General features: G+C 65.1%; 1 protein-coding gene across 1 annotated transcript; it reads right to left on the reverse strand.

Annotated features, from left to right (window-relative positions):
* Nucleotides 1-6,100: 6,100 nt before the first annotated feature.
* LOC103165634 lies at nt 6,101-15,476 on the reverse strand. Its single transcript, XM_039913973.1, has 7 exons — nt 15,362-15,476; nt 10,381-11,807; nt 9,577-9,703; nt 8,954-9,067; nt 8,729-8,802; nt 7,288-8,431; nt 6,101-6,648 (listed from the first exon to the last, which is right to left on the reverse strand). Exons 2-7 carry the CDS (start codon nt 11,779-11,781, stop codon nt 6,101-6,103), a joined length of 3,408 nt encoding a protein of 1,135 aa, XP_039769907.1. The 5' UTR covers nt 11,782-11,807; nt 15,362-15,476.
* Between the last annotated feature and the right edge of the window lie 7,756 nt (nt 15,477-23,232).

Consider the following 23,232-nt stretch of genomic DNA (forward strand, 5'->3'; position numbering starts at 1 on the left):
CTCGCCTCGGCCCCCTCGACCTCCCGGATGACCGGCGCCTCGGCCTCCGCGGTCGGGTTCTTCGGCCGACGCCGGGGGCCACGGTGGAGACCCACCGGCGCCGGGGGACGGTCTGGTCCGGCCGGCCCGTGAGGGGAGGGAGAGGATCGGCCCCCCCCGTGCTCCCCTCTAGGACACCCGGCCCCAGGTCGAGCTCTCTCTTCGACAATAATAATTGTGGTATTTAGTAAGCGCCTTCTACATACCAAGCACCGGGATTGACACGAGATAATAACGATAACGTTGGGATTCGTTAAGCGCTTACTATGTGCCGAGCGCCGTTCTAAGCGCCGGATTCGCTACGGGGTCATCAGGTGGTCCCACGTGAGGCTCACAGTTAATCCCCATTTTACAGATGATACGAGATAATCTGGTTAGACACAGTCCCTGTTCTACTCGGGGGTCACAGAGAAGCGGCGTCAGAGAAGCAGAGGTCATGGGTTCGAATCCCCGCCCCGTCACCTGTCAGCTGGGTGACTGTGGGCGGGTCACTTCGCTGGGCCTCAGTGACCTCGTCTGTAAAATGGAGATGAAGACTGTGAGCCTCCCGTGGGACAACCCGCTCACCCTGTATCTACCCCAGCACTTAGAACAGTGCTCTGCACATAGTAAACGCTCAGCAAATACCAACAGGCGTTGGATCCCCATTTTACGGATGAGGAAACCGAGGCACTCGACGTCCCACTCCTGGCACCCCGGGGGTTCTCCCGCCCACCCCTGGCCCGGCAGCCACCGGCAGACTGCGCCATTTTACTTTACTTCTCTGTGCCTCGGTTACCCTGTCTGTAAAATGGGGATTATGACCGTGAACCCCACGTGGGACATGCACTGTATCCAACCCGGATAGCCTGTATGGGCTCCAGTGCTCAGAACAGTGCCTGGCACATAGCAAGCGCTTACAAAATACCATTTTAAAAAAAGAAGGAGGCTCAACCTTTGGGGGTTGGTGATATTTATGGGAAATTGGGCCAGAGCGGAGGAAGGAAGTGAGGCATGGGGGGGGGGGGGAGGGCTGAGCCTCTAAATCAAAATCAAGCACTTAGTACAGTGCTCTGCACACGGGAAGCGCTTAACAAATAATAGCAACATTATTATAAGAGAAGCAGCGTGGCTCAGTGTTAAGATCCCGGGCTTAGGAGTCAGAGGTCATGGGTTCGAATCCCGGTTCTGCCACTTGTCAACTGTGTGACCGTGGGCCAGTCACTTCACTTCCCTGGGCCTCGGTTCCCTCCTCTGTAAAATGGCGATGAAGAGTGGGAGCCTCACGCGGGACAACCTGATGACCCTGTGTCTCCCCCAGCGCTTAGAACAGTGCTCTGCCCATAGGAAGCGCTTAACAAATAGCATTACTATTATTATTATTATCCCCATCTTCGAGGAGGGAAACTGAGGCAGCTCCCAAGAGCCCCCGGGAAAGGGGGTCGCTCTCCCAAGGAGGCCAGGCCCACGGCGCAGGCGCAGAGCCCGGCTCCCCCTCCCCCCGCACCCGAGGCGGGGACCACGGCGCAGGCGCAGAGTCCTGCTCCTCCTCCCGGGGTCGGGCCCACGGCGCAGGCGCAGACTCACCTTTCCGGGGGGGGGGGGACGCCTCCGGCCGCTCTGATAGGTCTCCGGCGGGAAGGCGAGAGGCGGCGACCGGAAGTGCGGGCCGGCCCGCCGCCCCGGGGTCGCCGCTTCCGGTCCCCTCTAGGCCGCCGTGGACGACCCGGGCGTCTCGGTGATCCGGGCGGGGCCTCCCGGCCGCCTCGGCAGCCGAAACAGGCCGGGCTTGGGCCGTCGGAGGCTCTGGGTTCTAATCCCGCCTCTGCCACTTGTCAGCCAGGGGGGCCTTGGGCGAGCTCCTTCGCTTCTCTGGGCCTCAGTGACCTCCTCTGGAAAATGGGGATGGACACCGTCAGCCCCACGTGGGGCCAACCTGAGCGCCTCGTCTCGACCCCAGCCCTTAATAATTACAATAATAACAATAATAATAATAATGTGGGTATTTGTTAAGCGCTTCCCATGTGCCAACCACTGTTCTAAGCGCTGGGGGGATACAAGGGGATCGGGTTGTCCCACGTGGAGCTCACAGTCTTCATCCCCATTTTCCAGATGAGGTCACTGAGGCCCCGAGAATAATAGTAATTATAATGTTGGTATTTGTTAAGCGCTTACTATGTGCCGAACACTGTTCTGACCGCTGGGGGAGATACAGGGTCATCAGGTCGGCCCCCGTGGGGCTCCCAGTCTTCATCCCCATTTTACAGATGAGGGGACTGAGGCCCAGAGAATAATAATGTCGGTATTTGTTAAGCGCTTACTATGTGCCCAGCACTGTTCTAAGCGCTGGGGTAGACAGAGGGGAATCAGGTCGTCCCGCGTGGGGCTCACAGTCTTAATCCCCATCTTTACAGATGAGGGAACAGATGAGGCCCAGAGAAGTTAAGTGACTCGCCCACAGTCACACAGCCGCCAAGTGGCAGAGCGGGGATTCGAACTCATGAGCCCTGACTCCAAAGCCCGTGCTCTTTCCACTGAGCCACGCTGCTTCTCTAAGTGAAGTGACTTGCCCAAACTCACACAGCCGACAAGTGGCGGGGCCGGGATTAGAACCCACGACCTCTGACTCCCAAGCCCGGGCTCTTGCCCCTGAGCCACGCTGCTTAAAACAGTGCTTGGCACATTGTAAGTGCTTAGACACCAATATTATTAATATTATTACTACTCATCAGCTGGGTGACATTGGGCAAATCACTTCATTTCTCGGTGCCTCGGTTCCCCCATCTGGAAAATGGGGATGAAGACTGTGAGCCCCACGTGGGACACAGTTATCAACCTTGTATGTACCCAGCGCTTAGAACCGTGCTTGGCACCTAGTGCTTAAACACCAACGTTATTATTTCTTATCAGCTGGGTGACTTTGGGCGAATCACTTCGCTTCTCGGCATTTGTGAGGCGCTTACTATGTGCCAAGCAGTCTTCTAAGCGCCGATTCGAGGTCCCCAGGTTGTCCCGCGAGGGGCTCCCGGTCTAAATCCTATCTTAATACCCGTGAGGTCACTGAGGCCCAGAGAAATTTTTATTATGAGGGTATTTGTTTAGCGCTTACTATGTTCTAAGCGCTGGGATAGATACAAGGGAATCAGGTTGTCCCACGTGGGGGGGGGTCACAGTCTTCATCCGCATTTTACAGAGGAGGGAACTGAGGCCCAGAGAAGTGACCGGCCCAAAGTCACACAGCTAATAAGTGGCAGAGCCGGGATTAGAACCCACGACCTCCGACTCCCAAGTCCACGCTCTTTCCCGTCCAAGGTCACACAGCAGACAGGTGGCGGAGCCGGGATTAGAACCCACATCCTCCGACTCCCCAGCCCCTGGGCCGGGCTGCTTCCTGCTCGTTCGCCCATTCCATCGTATTTATTGAGCGCTTACCGTGTGCAAAGCACCGTACATAGTGTCTGGCACATAATAAATACTTAACACCACAAATTTTATCATCATCAGGACCAGGACCACCCACCCAGCAGGGCTCTGAGTACTAAACACAGCCCACCACCACTTGGAAAAGCTCCCACCTCACCCCCCCGATTTTCCTCTGGAGACGGGAATTTCGCCGTCCTCTTCCTCACGCGATGATCCCCATGCCCCCCCCCCCCCCCAACCGCGTCAGGCCGCATCCTTCCTCTCACCGCCCTGGGGAGGAGGAGCTCTGGGAAAGGGGAAACGTTCCATATTTTCCTCCAGATGACCCCGCGTGAGGGAGAAACCGGAAAAGTCAGGCCGGCCTGGCGGATTTGGTGAGGGAATGTGTGACGGGAGACGGACGCACACTCCTCTGTGCGTCTGTGTGGGATCGCCCTTCGAATTCAAAGATGACGCCCGCGCAGGCGACTAGGCGCCAGCCTCCACCGCACCAGGGACCCACAGAGACGGGCCTGTCGCCCTTCTGCTATTTCGGCAGCGCCTGACGCCGTTTCCGATCTTCCCTCGGTCTCACGTTGGTCCTGAACCTACTTTCACAGAGGGCCATTCTCACATCACCGACCTGGTCTTTTCCGACGGGGCGGTCACCCGCCGTTCGACGTGTCCACCAACCCGGCTACACCGTACTCTCCCAAGAACTCGGTCGTATTTTAAGCGCCTAATAGCGCTCTGCACCCGGTGAGAGCTCAACGGATAGGATCGAACGAACGCTCCGCGCACAGTACGCGCTCAATAAATACGACGGAATTGAACGAACGATTCCAGTAACTCGGCGTGGTCCTATCCAGGCATTTGATTAGGTTAGTGCGGCGCTTGGAACCTAGTGGGCACTTAAAATCACTATTATTCTTGTTCCGAGTCCTGTAGCGGTCAGGTGCCGCTGGTGAAATGACTCACTAAATCGGATACGGTGACTCCGGTAAATCAGGGAGACGCGAAACTGTGAATGTTGGATAGCTTCATCCCCACCTCCGCGTCAAACAGAAACTCCTTACTGTCGACAGGGGCCCGAGCGGCTCTCCCCCCGCCCCGCCCCTCCTCGCCGACTTCCTAAAACCCAACCCAGACCCCTCGTTCCTCTCCCGCCGACCTGCTCGCCGACCCTCGACGCCGTCCGGCTCGGTGGCGACCCCTTGCCCACGCCTCCCCCCCCCCCCCCCCCGGCCTGGGACTCCCACCCCCCTCCCGGGCCGCCGTTCTCCCCACCTTCGAGGCTCTACCAAAATCACTCCTAAAAGACGCCATCCTGACTAATCCTCCACTCCGTGCCTCAGTTCACACCGCGAGCCCCACGTGGGACAACCTGATGACCTCGGATCCTCCCCGGGGTTTAAGAAATACCATCATCATCGAGTCCCTATCTGCGACTTATTTCACCCCCGGTGCTCTCGACTCTGCGCTCCCCGCGGGCAGGGGACGTGCCTACCACCTCTCCCGAGCGCGGAGTCCGGCACACCGCCCGGAGCGAGCGCTCAATGAACGGCACCGTCCGTCCGACTGATCGAAAGCGGCTTTTATTACCTCCCGCCGACCGGTCCCGCAACGCGACGGGCCGCTTCGGTTTCCGTCGCCCGGTTAGGAATCGGTTGTACCCGTGAAGATCGTACCCGTGTAGGCGGCCGCCCCGCCGGGAGGAGATGCCCCGGGGACCCCGGGCGTCTAACCTCGGGGCGCCGGGCCGGGAAGAGGACGGGCCGCGGGAGAGCTGGGCGGGGACCGCCGCCGGCTGCCCGCTCCCCAGCGCCGGTTCATCGCCGAGACAGTAGGCCCGGGATCCAGACCCCGCGGACCGGGACGCACGCGGAAGGAGATCGGGGGCCCGGCCTTAACGGGACCCCGGGTCCGTGCCGGCCGGCGCGGGAGGAGCCGACCGCCCTGCCGGAAAGAGTCCGGGCCCGGCGGTCGGAGCGCCTGGGCTCTAATCCCGCCTCCCGTTTTCTGTGTGACCGTGGGCAGGTCGCTTCGCTCCTCAGTGCCTCGGTTCCCTCATCTGTAAAATGGGGATTAAGACCGGGAACCCCTCGCGGGGCAGGGACCGCGTCCAACCTGATAAATTCCGTATTCCTCCCGGTGCTCGGAACGGCACCTGACCCAGAGTAGGCCTCCGGCGAAGAGCACGACAGCGACGCGGGCCCAGAGCCTTCCGGGACCGAGACCTTTCGGCCTCGCCGGCCGATGACCGCGGACGCTTTCGGTATCGCCGTCGGTTCCGCTCCGAGGTGCCGGGCGGACCACGTCCCCCCCCCCCCCCCCCAGCCTCCGCCGCCCACGGAGGAGCCGGTGGCGGCTCTCCCCCTCCGCGTCGTCTTGCGCAGGGAACGTGTCCGCCGCACCGTACTCTCCCGGGCGCTCGGTACGGTGCCTTACACGCGGCTAGGGCTCAATAAATACGATCGAACGAGTGAATGAACAGCAGAGGAAGGCGGACCCTCTCCCCTCCCACGGCCGGAGGCTCTGTCCCAGCCCTTGGCCTTTCCCCGGAGGGGAGCGCGTGAGGGGAGGGAGGAGACCGTCCAACGCGTCCCCCAGGTCCCGCGGCCGCACGGGCGGAGCGACCGCCCCCCCCCCGCCGTCTCGCGGGGGGGGGGAAAGGGGAAGATCACCGAGCAGGGGGCAGGGGAACCCCGTCGACTCCCCTCCCTCCGTCCCCGCGGAGTCCCCGATCCCGGAGCAGAGGAGGGTCAGTGCGGGCCGGCGGCGGGGGTGGGGGGTCCGGGGTGCCGGGGCAGATCTCCCACCCTCCGACCCGCCGCTCTCCGCCCCGCGGCCCGGGGTCGGAGGCGCGGCCCCAGCCTCCACCCCGGACGTCGGCCCCCCCCGCCCCCAGCCCGCCGGCCGGCTCCCCCGCCGTCGGCGCCTCGGCCCGGCGGTTGGGGCCGAGCACGCCTCCGGATCCCTGCTCCCCTCTGGCTGCCCGGGCTCCAACGCGGTGACCGCCCGGTTTCCCCCGCCCCGCGGGAACCGGCCGGCTCCGCCTCGGCCGGCCCCCATCCTCCCCCTCCCGTCCGTGCGCTCGGCTTCCCGTCTCCTCCGGCTCGCCGGGCTCCGCCGCCGCTTCACCGCCCGGGTTCCCGGCCGGACACCGGGGTGCGGCGCAGGGAGCGGTCCGGTGGCGGTCCCCGGCCACGGGCGGGCCGGCCAAATCACCTCACCCGGAAGACCGGGGGTGGACGAGCCCCGGCCGGGGGTCGGCCTCCCGGGCCGGCCGGATCCGAGGACCCCCGTCGCGGCGGGAGTCGAGGGGGTCAGCGTCCGGGACCGGGGCCGGCACCTCGCGGTCCGGCGGGGAGGGCTCGGGAGTCGGGGGGCCCGGGACGGGGCCTCGGCTCCTCCGTGCGACCGGATTCCCCGTGCCTCGGTGAAACGAGGATTCCGAGTCTACTCTACCCTCCCCTTCCGACGGCGAGCCTCGCGCGGGACGGGGACCGGGTCCGACCCGATCACGCCACCCCACCCGGCGCCCGCCGCGGAGCGAGCGTCCGCCGGCCGCGGCTCCGGCCGCCGGGCTCCGGCCGGGCTCCCCCGCACCCCGGCCCGGCGCCTCCGGCGGGCTCCCGGCCCCGCGCGGCTCCGCCGGCCCGGCGGCGGGGTGGCCCCGCGTGGGCTCGCGGTCCCCGGGTCTCCCGCCCCCCCGCCCCGACGTCTCCGCCGGGCCCCCGCCCCGCCCCCCGGGGGCCGGGCGTCCGCGTCGGGGCGCGGGGTCTCCCCTCCCCCGTCCCCCCGGCGGCGGCGGTCAGACGGCGTCCGCCGGGGGGCCGCCGGGCCCCCCCGGGGGCGGGGGGGCGCCCGGCCCCCCGGCGTGGACCCGCTGGTGGCGGATGAGGTTGGTCTTGCGGATGAAGTGGCGCCCGCAGTCGGGGCAGGGGTAGGGCCGCTCGCCGCTGTGCACCAGGGCGTGGGCCACCAGGTGGGACTTCTGGCGGAAGCGCTTGCCGCACTGGGCGCAGGGGAAGGGCCGCTCGCCGGTGTGGACGGGGGCGTGGGTGACCAGGTGCGACTTCTGGCTGAAGCGCTTCCCGCACTCGGGGCAGGGGAAGGGCAGCTCGCCCGTGTGGCTGCGCCGGTGCACCACCAGGTTGTTCTTCCACTTGAAGCACTTGCCGCAGTCGGCGCAGGCGAAGGGGCGCTCCCGGGCGTGGCAGGGCAGGTGGCGGGCCAGGTCGTCCTCGTGGCCGAAGCACTTGCCGCACTGCGGGCAGGAGAAGGGGCCGACGCCCAGGTGGGTGCGCTGGTGCCGCACCAGGTTGGCCTTGGTGCAGAAGCCCTTGTCGCACTGGCCGCAGGGGAAGGGCCAGTCGCCCGTGTGCACCGGCGCGTGGGCGACGAGGTGGGCCTTGCGGCTGAAGCGCTTCCCGCACTCGGGGCAGGGGAAGGGCCGCTCGCCCGTGTGCACCCGCTGGTGGCGGATCAGGTCCATGTTGCGGCCGAAGCGCCGGTCGCAGAGGGCGCAGGGGAAGAGCCTCGGCTTCGGCGGGGCCCCGGGGCCCGGCGGCCCCGCCCGGGGGGCCCCGTCCCCCGGCGGGGCGTCCCGCTCCTCGTGGGCCTTGCGGTGCGTCAGCAGGTTCTTCTTCCAGGTGAAGCGCTTCCCGCACTCGGGGCAGGGGTAGAGCGGCCGCCCGCCGCCGTGCCGCCGCTGGTGGGTCACCAGGTTCCTCTTCCAGCGGAAGCGCTTCCCGCACTCGGGGCAGGCGAACGGCCGCTCCCCCGAGTGGCAGCGCAGGTGCCGGGCCAGGTGCCAGTGGCGGCCGAAGGGCTTGGCGCAGTGGGGGCAGGCGAAGGGCCGGTGGCCCGGGTGGCCCCGCCGGTGCCGCGCCAGGCCGGCCTTCGTCCGGAAGCGCTTCCCGCACTCGGGGCAGCCGAAGGCCCGCTCGCCGGCGTGGGCCCGCCGGTGCCGGGCCAGCTCCCGCCGGCGGCCGAACCGCCTCCGGCACTGGGAGCAGGCGAAGGGCTTCGGCGGGGGGGCGGCGCCGGCGGGCGGGGGCGGCGGCGGGGTCCGGTCCCGGGCCGGGGCGGCCCCGGGGCGGCCGGCGGGCCCGTGGGTCCTCCGGTGCATGCGCAGGTTCCGCTCCCAGCCGAAGCGCTTGCCGCAGCGGGGGCAGGCGTGGGGCCGCCCCCAGCTCTGCCCGCGCGGGCCCGCCCCCGGCTTCCTCCTCCGCCGCCGCTTCGCCCCGGCCGCCCGGCGCGGGGGCCGCCGCGGGGCCTCCTCGGGGGCGGGCGCCGGGAGGGCCGGCCGGGGCGGCGGGTCCCGGGCCTCGCTCCGGGCCTCCGGCGGGACGCGGCGTTCGGGTTCCGGGCCGGCCCCTACGGAGAGGAGAGTCCCGAACGCGAACCGGGGTCGGGGCCCGGTGCCGTGCCCTCGCGCGGGGTCTTCCGCTCACGCCCTCGCGCCCGGGCCCCCCCCCCGCCCCCCGCCCCGGGGGGGGGGGGGGCCCGCGCGGACGGACTCACTCACCCAGGAAGGAGCGGGCCAGCACGTCCCTCAGAGCCGCGTGCCCGCTCACCCCCACCCACGGCTCCTCTCCGTGCTCGATCCGGTACAGGACGTCGGGCTTGGGGTCGAGCGTCCCTGCGGGAAGGCGCGGACGGACGAGGGGTCGCGGGCGGCCGACGGTCGGGGGGGCGGGGGGACGGGTGAGGCCGAGGCTCCCGTTCGGGGCCGTCGCCCCCGCCGCCCCCTTGGGGCTAACCCGCGTCCCCCTTGCCGCGGTCCCGGCCTCCCCGCGGCTCGATCCGCGGTCGGAGGCGGGGGGGGCGCGGGGCCGGGAGCCACCGGCCCCCGAGCGTTTCCGCCCCAGAGGACGCTACGCGGAGGTAGGACACGCGACTCTCGTCCCCCCCACCCCGCGCCGGCTCCCGCGGGGGGCGACCGGGGCCCCGGGAGCGTGGAGGGGGCGGGCGGGCGGCAGAATCCGGGTGGAGCGGGCACGCGGCGGGCGACGCCCCCGGCCTCAGCCGGGCCCCCGCGCGTCTCCGGACCGCCGGCCGCGCCCGCCCCGTCGCCCGCCCCCGGGCCCCCTTCCCGCCGCCCGCCCGGCGTCCGGTCCCCCCCGGGCCCCCGCGGGTCGGGACGCTCACCCAGGGAGGCCACCAGCTCGTAGTTGCCCCGCATCACGTCCCGGTAGAGCTCCTGCTGCCGCCCGTCCAGCGCCGCCCACTCCTCCCGCGAGAAATAGACGGCCACGTCCTCGAACGTCACCGGCACCTGCAACGCCCGCCGGTCGCCGGTCGGTCCCCGCGGCCGGGCGGCGGGGACGGCGCCGGCCCCGGCGCTAACCCGACGCGGCGGGGCACCCGCCGTCGTACTTGGAGTCGGCCCGGTTCACGGTCGACGGCGTCCCCGCCCCGGGAAAGCTCATGCGACCCGGGAGACGAGACGGGCAGGCCCCGTGGAAGGTCACGGGACGCGGCACGGGCGAGCGGGGTGGGGGGGGGGGGCCCGGGACGCGGTCCGGCCGATTCTCGGACCGGGCCGGGTCACTGACGTCTCAAGGGGGCGGCGCCCGGGCGGTCGGCGGGGAGGGAGACCGAGGACAGCGAGGGCGGGGAGAGCGTGAAGCCGGGATCTCGTCGGACTTGATTTACTCGGTGGGTCGGGCCGGGGAGAGAGGGAGTCGTGGGGGGGTTGGGGATGGAAGACCGAGGCCGGGGGGTGGGACCGGGCCCAGGTCGGGGGGGCTCGAAAGCGGCGCGCCGGAATTCCGGGGGGGGGGGTCAGGAGGAGTCCCGGGCCGGAGTCGCTCTCGCCCCCGGTACCTCTTCCGCCCGAGGCCCCACTCGAGAGCGGTCCCGAGCGACTGACCGAGGGCGGGGTCGCCCGCGGGGCGCCCGCCGGGGAGGGGAAGCGGGTTTCCCGCGGAGCGGAGAGGAGTCGGGGCTCACCTTCCTCCTCCCGAGCGGAGGGATCGGGGCTTCGGCTTCCCAGGCCCGGTAGAACCGACGCAGGAGCCTGAAGGCCCGCAGGGCGTCCCGGGGGCTGGGGGCGCCCCCCGCCTCCTCTGCCTTCTCTTCGGCTCCCGGCCCCCCGGCCCGGTCCCCCGGCGGCTCGGCCGGGGGCCGGGAGACGGCGAAGACGTCCGGGTCCGGGTCGGGGAAGCCGTCGGCGTACCCGTCGGCCTCCTCCGTCCACCTCGGCCACCCCGGCTTGGGGAGGTCGTCGTCCCCCCCGCCGCCGCCGTCGCCCGCCGCCCCGGGGTCGGCCCCCGCGAGCCCCGCCTGCCGGAAGCCCTCGCGGATGGTGCCCTCCGTGATGCCGCCCCAGGCCTTGTCGGCGGCCCAGAGGGCGTCCCCCAGGGTGGCGGCCGGGTCCCCCCCGCGGCCCGCGCGCTCCACCCGCCTCAGCGTCATCAGCCGGCGGAAGTGACCCCGGAGGCTGCCGACGACGCCCCGGCCCAACGGCCGCGGCCGCCCCGGCCGCCCGGCCGGGAGGAAAGCCAGCCGGATGTTCCGCAGGCCGTCCGCCCGCGGGCGGGCCGGCCCGGGGTCCACCAGCAGGAGGATCTTGCGGCTCTGCAGGCGCAGCTCTCGGTCCCACTGCCGCAGCTCCGCCCGGAACAGGGCCGACGTCATCCGGGCCCTGGGGTGGACCGAGTAGAAGACGGGCGTCCGCTCCGGGGCCCGCTGGGACGGGGGTCCGGGGAGGGGCGACTCCCCCACCACCACCAGCCGCCGCTTCTCCGTCCCGCTCATGTTGGCGCACACGAGCGCCGTGATCCGGTCCCGGGCCGGTCTCCCGCCGTCGCCCGTCGTCCCGAAAATCAGGCCCGTCTCGTCGGCGCAGAAGACGTCCCCCTCGCCGAAGCCCTCCCGCAGCGACGGCCACACGGCCGCCGCCCACTCCCCGCCCGCGCCGGGGCCCCCGGCCCCGGCTCCGCCGCCCGGGGCCAAGCGGACGTCGTGGCGCGACTGGAAGCGGCGGACCCAGTCGCCGGAGCACACGAACGTCTCGTCCCCCAGCGCGGCCGCCAGCTCTCGCGCCTTGACGACGAGCCGGGGCCGGCTGACGGGCACGTCCGCGGCCCTCTGCTGCCTGACCCACGCGGCCAGGGCTTCGGTCACGTCCCCCCGGGCGGGCTTCCGCAGCCGCTTGGCCTTCGGCCCCTCCTGCTCGAACGCGCTGAGGATCCGCTCCCTGTCGTTCCAGATCCTGTGGATCGTCGACCGCACCAGGTTGAACTGGCGGCCCACGGCCGACTTCTTCTTGCCCCTCTCCACCTCCCGGATGACCTGCACCTTGTCCTCCATGCTCAGGTTCTTCCGCTTGGTGCTGACGTTGGGGGCCATGGCGGGGCCGGACGGCTCCGGTCGACCTGGGGGCGGGACGGGACGATTTGGGGATCCGGATCGAACCCCCCGCCCCCCCCCGAATCCGTGGAGCGCTCGCCGGGTACAGAGTACGCAGCTCCGAGTTACACGTCACAAATTATTTATTCCTATCGGCGTCGGTCTCCCCCCTTCTGGACCGTCAGCTCCAACGGGTCCGCCGATTCTGCGGCGGCGCGCTGTCTCCACCGCTTAACGCACACGGTGAGCGCTCGACAAATACCACGGCCGATCGTATTTACCGAGCGCCTGCCGCGTGCGGAGCACCGTACTAGGCACGTGGGCGAGTACGACGTAACCGACACGTCCCCCGCCCCCGAAGAGCTCACGGTCTGGGGGGCGGGGCAGACGTCAACAGAAATAAATCCCGCCGATCGACCGATAAGCGGCACGGCTCAGCGGAAAGAGCCCGGGCTTGGAAGTCGGGAGGTCGTGGGTTCTAATCCCGGGTGACGATGGTGGTATCTGTTAAGCGCCTGCTATGTGCCCAGCACTGCTCTGAGCGCCGGGGTAGACACAGGGGAAGCGGGTTGTCCCACGGGGGGGCTCACGGTCTCGATCCCCGTTTCACAGATGAGGTAACTGAGGCACCGAGCAGTTAAGTGACTCGCCCAAAGTCACACAGCTGACGCGTGGCCGAGCGGGGATTCGGACCCGTGACCCCTGACTCCAAAGCCCGTGCTCTTTCCCCTGAGCCACGCGGCTTCTCACCTCTCGCCTGCTGGGCGACCTTGGGCGAGTCACTTGACCCCTCGGTGCCTCGGTCGCCTCATCCGTGAAAATGGGGATTTAAAAACGTGAGCCCCGCGGGGGACGACCTCGTCACCCCCTATCTCCCCCAGCGCTTAGAACGGTGCTCCGCACGTAGTAAGCGATTAACGGATACCGTAATTATTATTATTATTATTTCATGATTCGAGGCTGGCGGGCCCAGGCCCGGTTATCGATCGGCATCACTCCGGCACTCTACTCCTCCTCCGAGAGGACCCTCGGGCTACCCTCGGTGATGGCCACTCAAGCTACGGCAGATGGAGGGGGTGGGAGTCTCGGGAGTTGCCAGATCAGGGGGAAAAAAAATCTCACCGTGGAGACGCCCCCTCCCCAGGGGGAGGCTGATCTACTGAAGTACCAGGGATTTAGCCGGTGGTTCTAGGCGGAACCCGGCCAACCGGAAGGGACAACCGGGGGGAGGAGGACGGGGCCCGTTAACCGTGGGGGAGGGGAGGCAGCCCGGAGCCCCCGTCGCCATTTTAAAGGAGAACCGGGACCGAGCCACGCTGGGGAAAAGGTTCTCCGGGTTGGGATCCGGAGGCCATCCTAGGAACTCTGGGCAGCGGCGTTTCCTCCCCCGCGTGTCACCCCGGCATCCGAAAAACCCAGAGGGGAGGGCCCGGGAGGGGTGACCCTGAAACCTGGGATTCCCCCAGGAGAAGCAGAGGCGAGAAGCCGGGGACGGGCTGCCCGAGACGTCTGCGAGAAGGCAGAAAGGAGGCCCGGGGGGAGGACGTCAGTCTTCGAAGGGAACGCGGTAGAGGGAAGGGAAAGGCGGTTTTGGATGGGACCTCTCATCTCGGCTGAGATTCCTTTTCTGACCACCCCGTCTGCATTGGGTCGGGGCGTGGGAAGCCCCGAGGGGCGGGGGCGATGAAGGCTGAGACCTCTCCCCGGCTTCCCGCCGCTAGAATCGGGGCGCACGACGGCCGGCTGGCCCCCGAATGACCCACTTGCTGCTCGGGGCGCTTCTCCGCGGGCCGAGGAGGAGGGCGGGTGACGGACGGAGGGGCGGACCTTTGGGGTTGGCCTCGCAGGGGCCCCCAATTCCTACCCGTCCCCGAAGGCTTCAGTCCGGCGGGCAGCGCCGGGCGTCTCTGCCCTCTACGGCGGCTCTTTCTATCTCCCCTCTCTCGCCGCCCACCCCTCGCCCCGCCCTCGGCCTGGATGGCCTTCCCGCTTTCTCCGTGACGGGCCGTCACGCCCTCCCCTCCTTCGAAGCCTTGCCGAAGGCCCATCTCCTCCGAGAGGCCCTCCCCGACTAGGCCCTCCTTTCCTCTTCTTCCACTCCCTTCCGCGTCGCCCTCTCACCGGCATCTGCTCCCTCGGCCCCCCCAGCCGTCCGTATCCGTCCGTCCGTCTCCCCGCTAGACCGTGAGCTGGCGGCGAGCGGGGAACGCACCCGCCAACCCTTATGCCGTCCTCTCCCAGGCGCCCGGCCCGGTGCCCCGCCCGCAGAAAGCGCTCGGTGCGACCGATTGATTTCCGGCCGGGAGGAGGGTCCGGGAGCATTCGCGTGCGCCGTCACGCCGCCGCCTCGCCGCCTCCCTCGTCTCTCCGGCCGGCCGCGACCACCCCCGCGTCCCCGCCCGCCGGACCGGGCCGCCTGGCGGTCCCGGGTCCGTCCCTCCCGGGGTCTCCCGGCCCCCTGAGGGACGCGCGCTCGCCCGGTTTGCCGGCCACCTTCCGGCTCCCGCTCTTCCGCCCCTCTCGGTCTCCCGTCGGCCCCTCGGGGCATCTCCGCTCACGCTCTGAGGGGGAGCGCGGCCAACGGGCGAGAACAGGTGGGCTCCGGCCCACCCGACCGCGGGGCTTGGACCGAGGGGGTCCGGCTGCCCCTAGAAACCCCGGACTGCGAACGCGTCCGCTCGGTCATCTCGCCCCCTCCCACCTCACCTCGCCGCCCTCTCTTCTCCTACCCCGACGCGGCCCGCACGCTCCGCTCCTCTAATGCTAACCTTCTCACGTCCCTCCGTCTCGTTTATCTCGCCGCCCCGACCTCCCGCCCACGTCTCGCCTCCGGCCTGGAACGCCCTCCCTCAGACAGACGATGACGGGCCCCGACTTCAAAGCCTTCCTGAAGGCACGTCTCCAAGAGGCCTTCCCCGACTAAGCCCTCCTTTCCTCTTCTCCCACTCCCTTCTGCGTTGCCCTGACTCGCTCCCTTTATTCCTCCTCTGCCTCCCGGCCCCCCGGCACTCACGACGCAGGGATCTGTCATTTTCTTTGTTTCTCCCTCCCCCTCCAGACCGCGCGGCGGCTGCGGGCAGGGATGTGCCCGTTCTTTGATTCTACTGTCCTCCCCCGAACGCTCCGTATCCTGCACGCGGTAAGCGCTCCGTAAACACGACCGCGATCCCGCGCCCTCCCGGCACACGGCGAGCGCCCGCTAAACCCGACGGATCGACGGGTTTCACACGGGACGTTAAGATGCCGGCCGACGCGGCGCCGGGGAAGCACCGGGGTCGCGATCTGAACTCTGGGCCTGCTTCGGCGCCTCTCGGCCGCCACGGCCGTCCACTTCGTAGAGCCCGAGACGGAGCCGCTCTGCTAATGAGGCGGGGGCTCGTCGCCTCGAGAACAGGTCGAGGGGCTGCATGGAGAACCCCGTCTCGAGGGGTTATTGCTGCCCATCCCGTTGCATTTATCCTGACCGAAACCACTGGATTAAATTAGACGTCGCCCCGTATAGAAGACGCCCTGGATTACCCAGAGCTGAGCCGGCCTCGACCGGCAGGGGAAACGCCGCTCCTCGACTGCCTCCCCTTACCGGTGCTCGGAGAAACGCTAGGAGCAGTAAAGTCCGTCCAGCGGAAGGAGCACGGGCCCGGGAGCCGGTCACGGGTTCTAATCACTCGTCCGCCGGGCGACCTCGGGCGACTCGTTTCGCTTCTCTGTGACTCGATCGCCTCACCTGTAAAATGGGGGGGGGGGGTGGGGGGGGTGTGAGACCGTGCGCCCCAGGTGGGGCAGGGACGGCGTCCAACTCAATCGGTCGGTCCACCCCAGCGTTCAGTACAGTGCCTGGCACGTAGTGAGCGCTTAACAGATATCGTAACGATTAGAGTTATCGAACTCGTCTCTGACGTAGCCAGTCGAACCCACTGCGGAGTCCGGGAAGGCGCGTGGCTCCGTGGAAAGCGCACGGGCTTTGGAGTCAGGGGTCATGGGTTCGAATCCCCGCTCGGCCACTTGTCGGCTGTGTGACTTTGGGCGAGTCGCTTAACTTCTCGGAGCCTCGGTGACCTCATCTGCAAAATGGGGATGAAGACCGTGAGCCCCAAGTGGGACAACCTGATTCCCCTGTGTCCACCCCGGCCCTTAGAACCGTGCTCGGCACATAGTAAGCGCTTAACGAATACCGACATCGTCATTATTATTATTGTCTCCGTCGCCAGTTTTTGACTTTTATTCTATATTCCCAGGCACTTACTACTGTGTTCTGGACCCGCAGGGTATTCGGTCGCTACGAATCAACGTGGGGTGATTGTTATTTCCAAGAACACAGACCTTTGCGATTTCACTACGGTGGGAACGCGGGGCTGGGAGTCTGAAGACCCGCATTCGAGTTCTAGCTCTGGCCCGCTGGGGGACCTCGGGCGAGTCATTTTACCTCTCCGGGCCTCGATTTCTTCACCTGTAAAATGGGGATTAAAAAAACACTGGCTTCTCCCCCCCCACCCCCCACAAGGTGGAGGTGAGTTAAAAATGACCGGATCGATGGGGAAGCGTTTTGGGAAATGAAAGCGGCCTGCAAAAACAACATGTTATCGCAGAAGCGGGGCGGGCGGGGGTGGGTAGGGGGATCTGGATGAGTCTGGGAAGGCTCCCTGGAGGAGAAGGCTCTCGGGCTGCACCCAAGGCCCGGACGTGGGATTTGGCGGTGGGGACGGGGCGGGACGCTATGAAGGGATTGCATCCCGGGGCCGGGAGGGTCTCGGCTCTAAAAGGCACCGGGCTCGTGATCTTCTCGGGGCCGGGACCCCCCCCGGGCACCATCTCGGTCTCCTTCCCCTGGGCGTGCAGAGCGGAAGGGGGGCATCAGCGGGGCCCAGTGGAAAGGGCGTGGGCCTGGGAGTCGGAGGACCTGGGTTCTGATCCCGGCTCTGCCGACCGCTTGCTGCGTGACCTTGGGCGAGTCCTAACTTCTCCGTGCCTCAGTTTCCTCAGCGGCAAGAGGGGGGATTCAATCCCCGTCCTCTCTCCCGCTGCGGACCGTGAGCCCCACCCGGGACCGACCTCGGCGTTTCAAACAATGTTTGGCACAGGGTAAGCGCTTAACAAGTACCAAATCGCAAATAAACAAACAACCCACCTGGCTGCCGGTGGGGAGGAGACCGGGGACTCCCCCCAACTGTCACCCAGCTCTCCCCAGGGGGGTGGGAGGAGTGTCACTTTCCCAGGCCCAGGGGAACAGAGCGCTCAAAGGTCTGCCGGTGGGGGGGAGCAGGACCAGAACAACACCAGTAATAATAAGGGTATTCATTAAGTGCTTACTGCGTGATTAGCACCGGGGTAGCTACACAATAATCGGGCTGGAGAAGAGAGGAGGAGAAAGAACTCCTTCCTCTGCACCCCAGCGATCACCTGGGACCCTGCAGCGGGGAGAGGGAATCCAGCCCGGGCATCTCCACGCCAAGAGAGAGGCAGCGTGGCTCAGTGGAAAGAGCCAGGGCTTGGGAGTCAGGGGTCATGGGTTCGACTCCCGGCTCCGCCCCTTGTCAGCCGTGTGACCGCGGGCGAGTCGCTTCACTTCTCTGGGCCTCAGTGACCTCAACTGTAAAATGGGGATTAACCGTGAGCCTCACGTGGGCCGACCCGATGACCCTGTCTCTCCCCCATTCATTCATTCAATAGTATTTATTGAGCGCTTACTATGTGCAGAGCACTGTACTAAGCGCTTGGGATGAACAAGTCGGCAACAGATACAGTCCCTGCCGTTTGACGCCCCCAGCGCTCAGCGCTCAGAACAGTGCTCTGCACATAGTGAGCGCTTAACCGACACCACCATTATTATTAGCGGAAAGCGCCTCGAACCGGGAGCCGGAGGACTTGGGTTCTGCCCCCGGTAAAGCCCTCCTTCCCCCAGCTTGCTCTCCCTTCCGCGTCGTCTAGACACTCCAGTCCGGGACCCGCGGACATCCGGTATTCGAAATTAAACTTGATAGATTTAATGAAATTCGGCATCTTTAAATTTAAACCAGAGATTATTTAGGCACATCAATGTCCGTCTCCACCTCTCAGATCGCGAGGAAATGTATCTAATGTAATGTATCTGCTAATCACGTCGTCCTGGACTTTCCCAAGAGCGTAGTACAGGGCTCTGCACGTAGTAAGCACTCATTGGGTATGACCGATTGACTTGCTCGACCTTAGGGGAGAACTTTTCTGAACCTCGGTCTCCTCATCCGTAAAATGGGGACGAAGACGGTGAGCCCTGCGTGGGACGGGGGCTGTGTCCGCCCTGATTAATTTCGATCTCCCCCCGTGCTCGGTACAGAGCCTGTGCTCAGTACAGAGTCCGGCACGTGGGATGCGCTTAATGATAATAACGACGTGTTGGTATTTGCTAAGCGCTTACTACGCGCCGAGCGCCGTTCTAAGCACTGGGGTAGACACAGGGGAATCGGGTTGTCCCACGTGGGGCTCACGGTCCTCATCCCCATTTTACAGATGAGGTAACTGAGGGACCGAGAAGTTAAGTGCCTTGTGCCCGAGGTCACCCGGCCGACAAGTGGCCGAGCGGGGATTCGAACCCGTGACCTCTGACTCCAAAGCCCGGGCTCTTTCCACTGAGCCGCGCTGCTTCTCGATAATAACGTTGGTATCTGTTAACAGATGCGATTTTTAAAAAATTCAGCTCTGTCCTCCCTGGAGCGGCAACTGGGTGGCCACGGGCGACCGGTGCGGAGGAAGGTCGGGAGAGAAGCCTCTTCCCTTCTCATAATATCGTCGATATTTGTTAAGCGCTTACTATGTGCAGAGCACTGTTCTAAGCGCTGGGGGAGATGCAGGGTAACCGGGTTGTCCCTCGTGAGGCTCCCGGTCTTCATCCCCCTTTTAGAGATGAGGGAACCGAGGCCCAGAGAGGTGAAGTGCCTTGCCCACAGTCACCCGGCCGACAAGTGGCCGAGCCGGGATTCGAACCCGTGACCTCTGACTCCCAAGCCCGGGCTCTTTCCACTGAGCCACGCTGCTTCTACTTGGACCGTGAGCCCGGGACTGTATCCAGCCTAGTTACCTCGTATCTCCCCCCCGGCCACAGCCCTTGGTACGAGAAGCAGCGTGGCTTAGAGGCAAAAGCCCGGGTCTGGGACTCAGAGGACGTGGGTTCTAATCCCGCCACTCGTCTGCTGGGTGACCCTGGGCAGGTGACTTCACTTCTCTGTGCCTCAGTTCCCTCATCGGTAAAACGGGGATGAAGCCCGGGAGCCCCACGTGGGACAACCTGATAAGCCTGTATCCACCGCAGCGCTCAGAATAGTGCTTGGCACGCGGTAAGCGCTTAACAAATGCCATCGTTATCATTATTAATATTACTGCACTTCTCTGTGCCTCAGTTTCCTCATCTGTACAACGGGGACTAAACCTTTGAGCCCCAACCGGGACAACCTGATTACCCTGTACCCACCTCAGTCGTTTAGCCGGTGAGCCCGTCATTGGGCAGGGGTTATCTCTGTCTGTTGCCAAACTGCACATTCCAAGCGCTCAGTACGGTGCTCCGCACATAGTGAGCGCTCGATAAATACTACTGAATGACAACCTGATGACCTTGTATCCACCTCAGCGCTTCGACCGGTGCTTGGCACAGAGTAAGCGCTTAACAAATGCCGCCATCATCACCATTATTACTATTACTTCACTCCTCTGGGCCTCAGTTCCCTCATCTGTAAAACGGGGATGAAGCCCTGGAGCCCCACGTGGGACAACCTGATGACTCTGTATCCACCCCAGCGCTCAGACTAGTGCTTGGCACAGAGTAAGCGCTTAACAAATGCCGCCATCATCATCATCGTCATCGTTATGACTTCACTCCCCTGGGCCTCAGTTCCCTCACCTGTAAAATGGGGACGAAACCCGTGAGCCCCACGTGGGCCCACCCGATGACCTTGAATCCACTTCGGCGCTTAGCCTAGGGCTTGGCACAGAGTAAGCGCTCAACAAATGCCATCATCATCATCACCATTATTATGACTTCGCTCCTCCGGGCCTCAGTTCCCTCATCTGCAAAACGGGGACGAAACCCGTGAGCCCCACGTGGGCCCACCCGATGACCTTGTATCCACTTCGGCGCTTAGCCTAGGGCTTGGCACAGAGTAAGCGCTCATCAAATGCCATCATCATCATTATTATGACTTCACTCCTCCGGGCCTCAGTTCCCTCATCTGCAAAACGGGGACGAAGCCCCTGAGCCCCCCCCCCCCCCGTGGGCCCACCTGATGACCTTGTATCCCCCCAGCGCTTGGACTAGTGCTTGGCACAGAGGAAGCGCCCCACCAACCCCATCCTCAGCCTGATCCGCAGCGCGTGGCGCCCAGTGTGTCTTTCCTAACTCTACAAACGCCTCCCCCTCCCCCTTCTCCCCCCCCCCGCGTGACTCCATTTCCCCTTCTTCCCCTCCCTTCTGCGAGGCCCCTGAGTTGGATTTTCTCCCTTTCTGCCCCCCCTTTACACCCCTTTTTCCCATCCCCCCCCTTTCTGCCCCCCCCCCCCCCCAGGACTGGCAGCTCCCCTTGGGGTCGGCGCCATCGCAGCGCTCTGCGCAGTGTTCTCCCTCCCTCCCCCCCCACGCCCGATGGGCCCGTCGACTCACCTGCTCCTCCTCCCGCCCTTCAGGACGACGGGGGGGGGTCGTCTCCCCCCTCCGCCGCTGCCTCAGTTTCCCCCGGGCCCCGGCCCGCCTGTCACTGGGAAGAGGCCGGGCCCGACCGGAAGCCGTCCCCGCTCGCCCACCGAGACGCGGGGGGTCCGCCGGCGGCCTAGAGGGGACCCGGAAGCCCTCCCTCCCGCCGGGAGACGCTTCCGGTGGGGCACTTCCGGGTCCCCTCTAGGCCGCCGGATGACCCCCCGCGTCTCGGTGGCCCGCCCGGGCCTCCCCCCTCCCCGCCTCGGTTTTGAGGCCGCGCCTTCAGCCCTGCGTGGGTGCCGGGCTCTGTGCTAAACGCTGGGGTGTTTACAAGGCATCTACCCCGACAGCCGGGTGGCGGTGGGCCAGTCACTTCACTTCCCTAGGCCTCCGTTCCCTCCTCTGTAAAATGGGCATTAAAAACCGTGAGCCTCCCGTGGGCCCCCCTGATGACCCTGGATCTCCCCCAGCGCTTAGAACAGTGCTCTGCACACAGGAAGCGCTTAACAAATACCAACATTACATTACTGAACGCTGGGGTGTTTACAAGGCATCTACCCCTACAGCCGGGTGGCTGGGGGCCAGTCACTTCACTTCCCTAGGCCTCCGTTCCCTCCTCTGTAAAATGGGCATTAAAAACCGTGAGCCTCCCGTGGGCCAACCTGATGACCCTGGATCTCCCCCAGCGCTTAGAACAGTGCTCTGCACATAGTCAGCGCTTAACAAATACCAACATTACATTACTGAACGCTGGGGTGTTTACAAGGCACCTACCCCCCCCCCCCCCGGAAGCCTTATTGAGGGCCCACCTCCTCCAAGAGGCCTTCCTAGATTAAGCCCCACTTTTTCCTCCTTTTAATAATGCTGGTATTTGTTAAGCGCTTACTCTGTGCAGAGCACTGTTGTAAGCGCTGGGGGAGATACAGGGTCATTCATTCATCCATTCAATAGTATTTATTGAGCGCTTACTATGTGCAGAGCACTGTACTAAGCGCTTGGAATGGACAAATCGGTAACAGATAGAGACGGTCCCTGCCCTCTGATGGGCTTACGGTCTAATCGGGGGAGACGGACAGACAAGGTCAGTAGCAATAATGGACAGAAGACGCGGTTCGGGACATTGGATTTGACAGATATATGAGTAGAGATAGTAGCTGAAGTGTGAATTGAGCCTTTACGGATTCCCCCGAGCTCCACAGAGAAGCGGTGTTCATTCATTCAATAGTATTTACTGAGCGCTTACTATGTGCAGAGCACTGTACTAAGCGCTTGGGATCATCACCCTGGGTCATCAGGTCATCACCCTGGGTCATCAGGGTGTCCCACGTGAGGCTCACAGTTAATCCCCATTTTCCAGATGAGGTCACCGAGGCACAGAGAAGTGAAGCGACCCGCCCACAGTCACACAGCTGACCGGTGGCCGAGCCGGGATTCGAACCCACGACCTCTGACTCCCAAGCCCGGGCTCTTCCCACGGAGCCACGCCGCTTCTCTTTTCCAGACGAGGTCACTGAGGCCCAGAGAAGTGAAGTGCCTCGCCCACAGTCACGCGGCTGACAGGCGGCGGAGTCGGGATTCGAACCCACGACCTCGGACTCCCAAGCCCGGCCTCTTTCCACTGAGCCACGTCGCTTCTTACAGAGAAGCTGGGGGGAGGGAGATCTCTCTGCTTCTGTCGGGGAAGGAAGACTGCGAAAGACCGAACTCTAGATAACAGAAATGATGATAAACGTCAGTGGCGTTGTAGTCGGAGTAGCATTTATTCGGCGCTCGATGTGCGCGGGGCACTGTACTAAGCGCTGGGAAAGACTACCCAGGTGGGAATTAGATCCAATCCCTGGCCCTCGGGACTCACGATCTAAACGCCGGGAATGACGACAATATCTGTGGTGTTGGTCAGGGGCTTGCTCTGTGGCCCAAACCGAACAAGTCACCTTGGGCACGTCACTTCGCTTCCTTGCGCCTCGGTTTCTCCATCCGTAAAATGGGGATTAAGACTGCGAGCCCCGTGAGGGCCGGGAACTACGTCCAACCTGATTACCCGGTATCTGCCCAGCACTTATTAGAGCGCTTAGACCAGAGTACCGACAGAGACCGTAAGCCCGTCACTGGGCAGGGATTGTCTCCGTTACCGATTTGTCCAGTCCAAGCGCTTAGGACAGCGCTCCGCACATCGTAAGCGCTCAATAAATACTACTGAATGAATCGAAAAAGACGAAACAGAACCGGTAGGTCCCAGATCGTCCGAATGGACGCGGTCCCCGTCCCAGGCGGGGCTCACGGCCCGAGGGGGGAGGAGAACGGGTCCCGGATCCCCATTTTACAGGTGAGGAAACGGAGGCCGCGGGGGTAGACCAACGGTCGCGCGACCGGCAGGGGGGCAGAGTCGGGATTAGAACCCAGGTCTCCAAACTCCCCGTCCCGGGCCCCTTCCGCCGGGTCGCACAGCTCTGCCGGCCAGGGCCGTGGCAGGAGGGCAGGTGAGCGACCCGCGACGACGTCTGGAGCCGAGTCCTATTACGAGAGGAACGCGGTGGAACTGGGGGCGGTGGCCCGACTGTCCATTCCGAGCGCTCAGTACAGTGCTCTGCACATAGTAAGCGCTCAGTAAATACTAGTGAACGAAATGACTGGAGATGCAGCTTCATTTCTCTAAACTGGTAGGGGCTAAGCTCGGTCGAATTCCACGACCGCCTTACCGTCGTCCAGTTCACCGCTCATCGCTTCTTCTTCCCTGATTATCTTTCTTTTTTTTTAAAAAAAAAAAAATGCTATCTGTTAAGCGCTCACTAGGT

This window comes from Ornithorhynchus anatinus, chromosome 13 (genome assembly GCF_004115215.2).
Source record: "Ornithorhynchus anatinus isolate Pmale09 chromosome 13, mOrnAna1.pri.v4, whole genome shotgun sequence".
In the NCBI taxonomy this organism is placed as follows: domain Eukaryota; kingdom Metazoa; phylum Chordata; class Mammalia; order Monotremata; family Ornithorhynchidae; genus Ornithorhynchus; species Ornithorhynchus anatinus.

Excerpts from the sequence above, each read along its gene's own strand:
- LOC103165634 (XM_039913973.1), bottom strand. The coding sequence starts at position 11,781 with ATGGCCCCCAACGTCAGCACCAAGCGGAAGAACCTGAGCATGGAGGAC. Across the intron at positions 9,704-10,380 it reads CTCCGCTCGGGAGGAGGAAG|GTGCCGGTGACGTTCGAGGA; the intron begins GTGAGCCCCGAC and ends CGGGCGTTGCAG. Across the intron at positions 8,803-8,953 it reads GCTGGCCCGCTCCTTCCTGG|GGGCCGGCCCGGAACCCGAA; the intron begins GTGAGTGAGTCC and ends TCCTCTCCGTAG.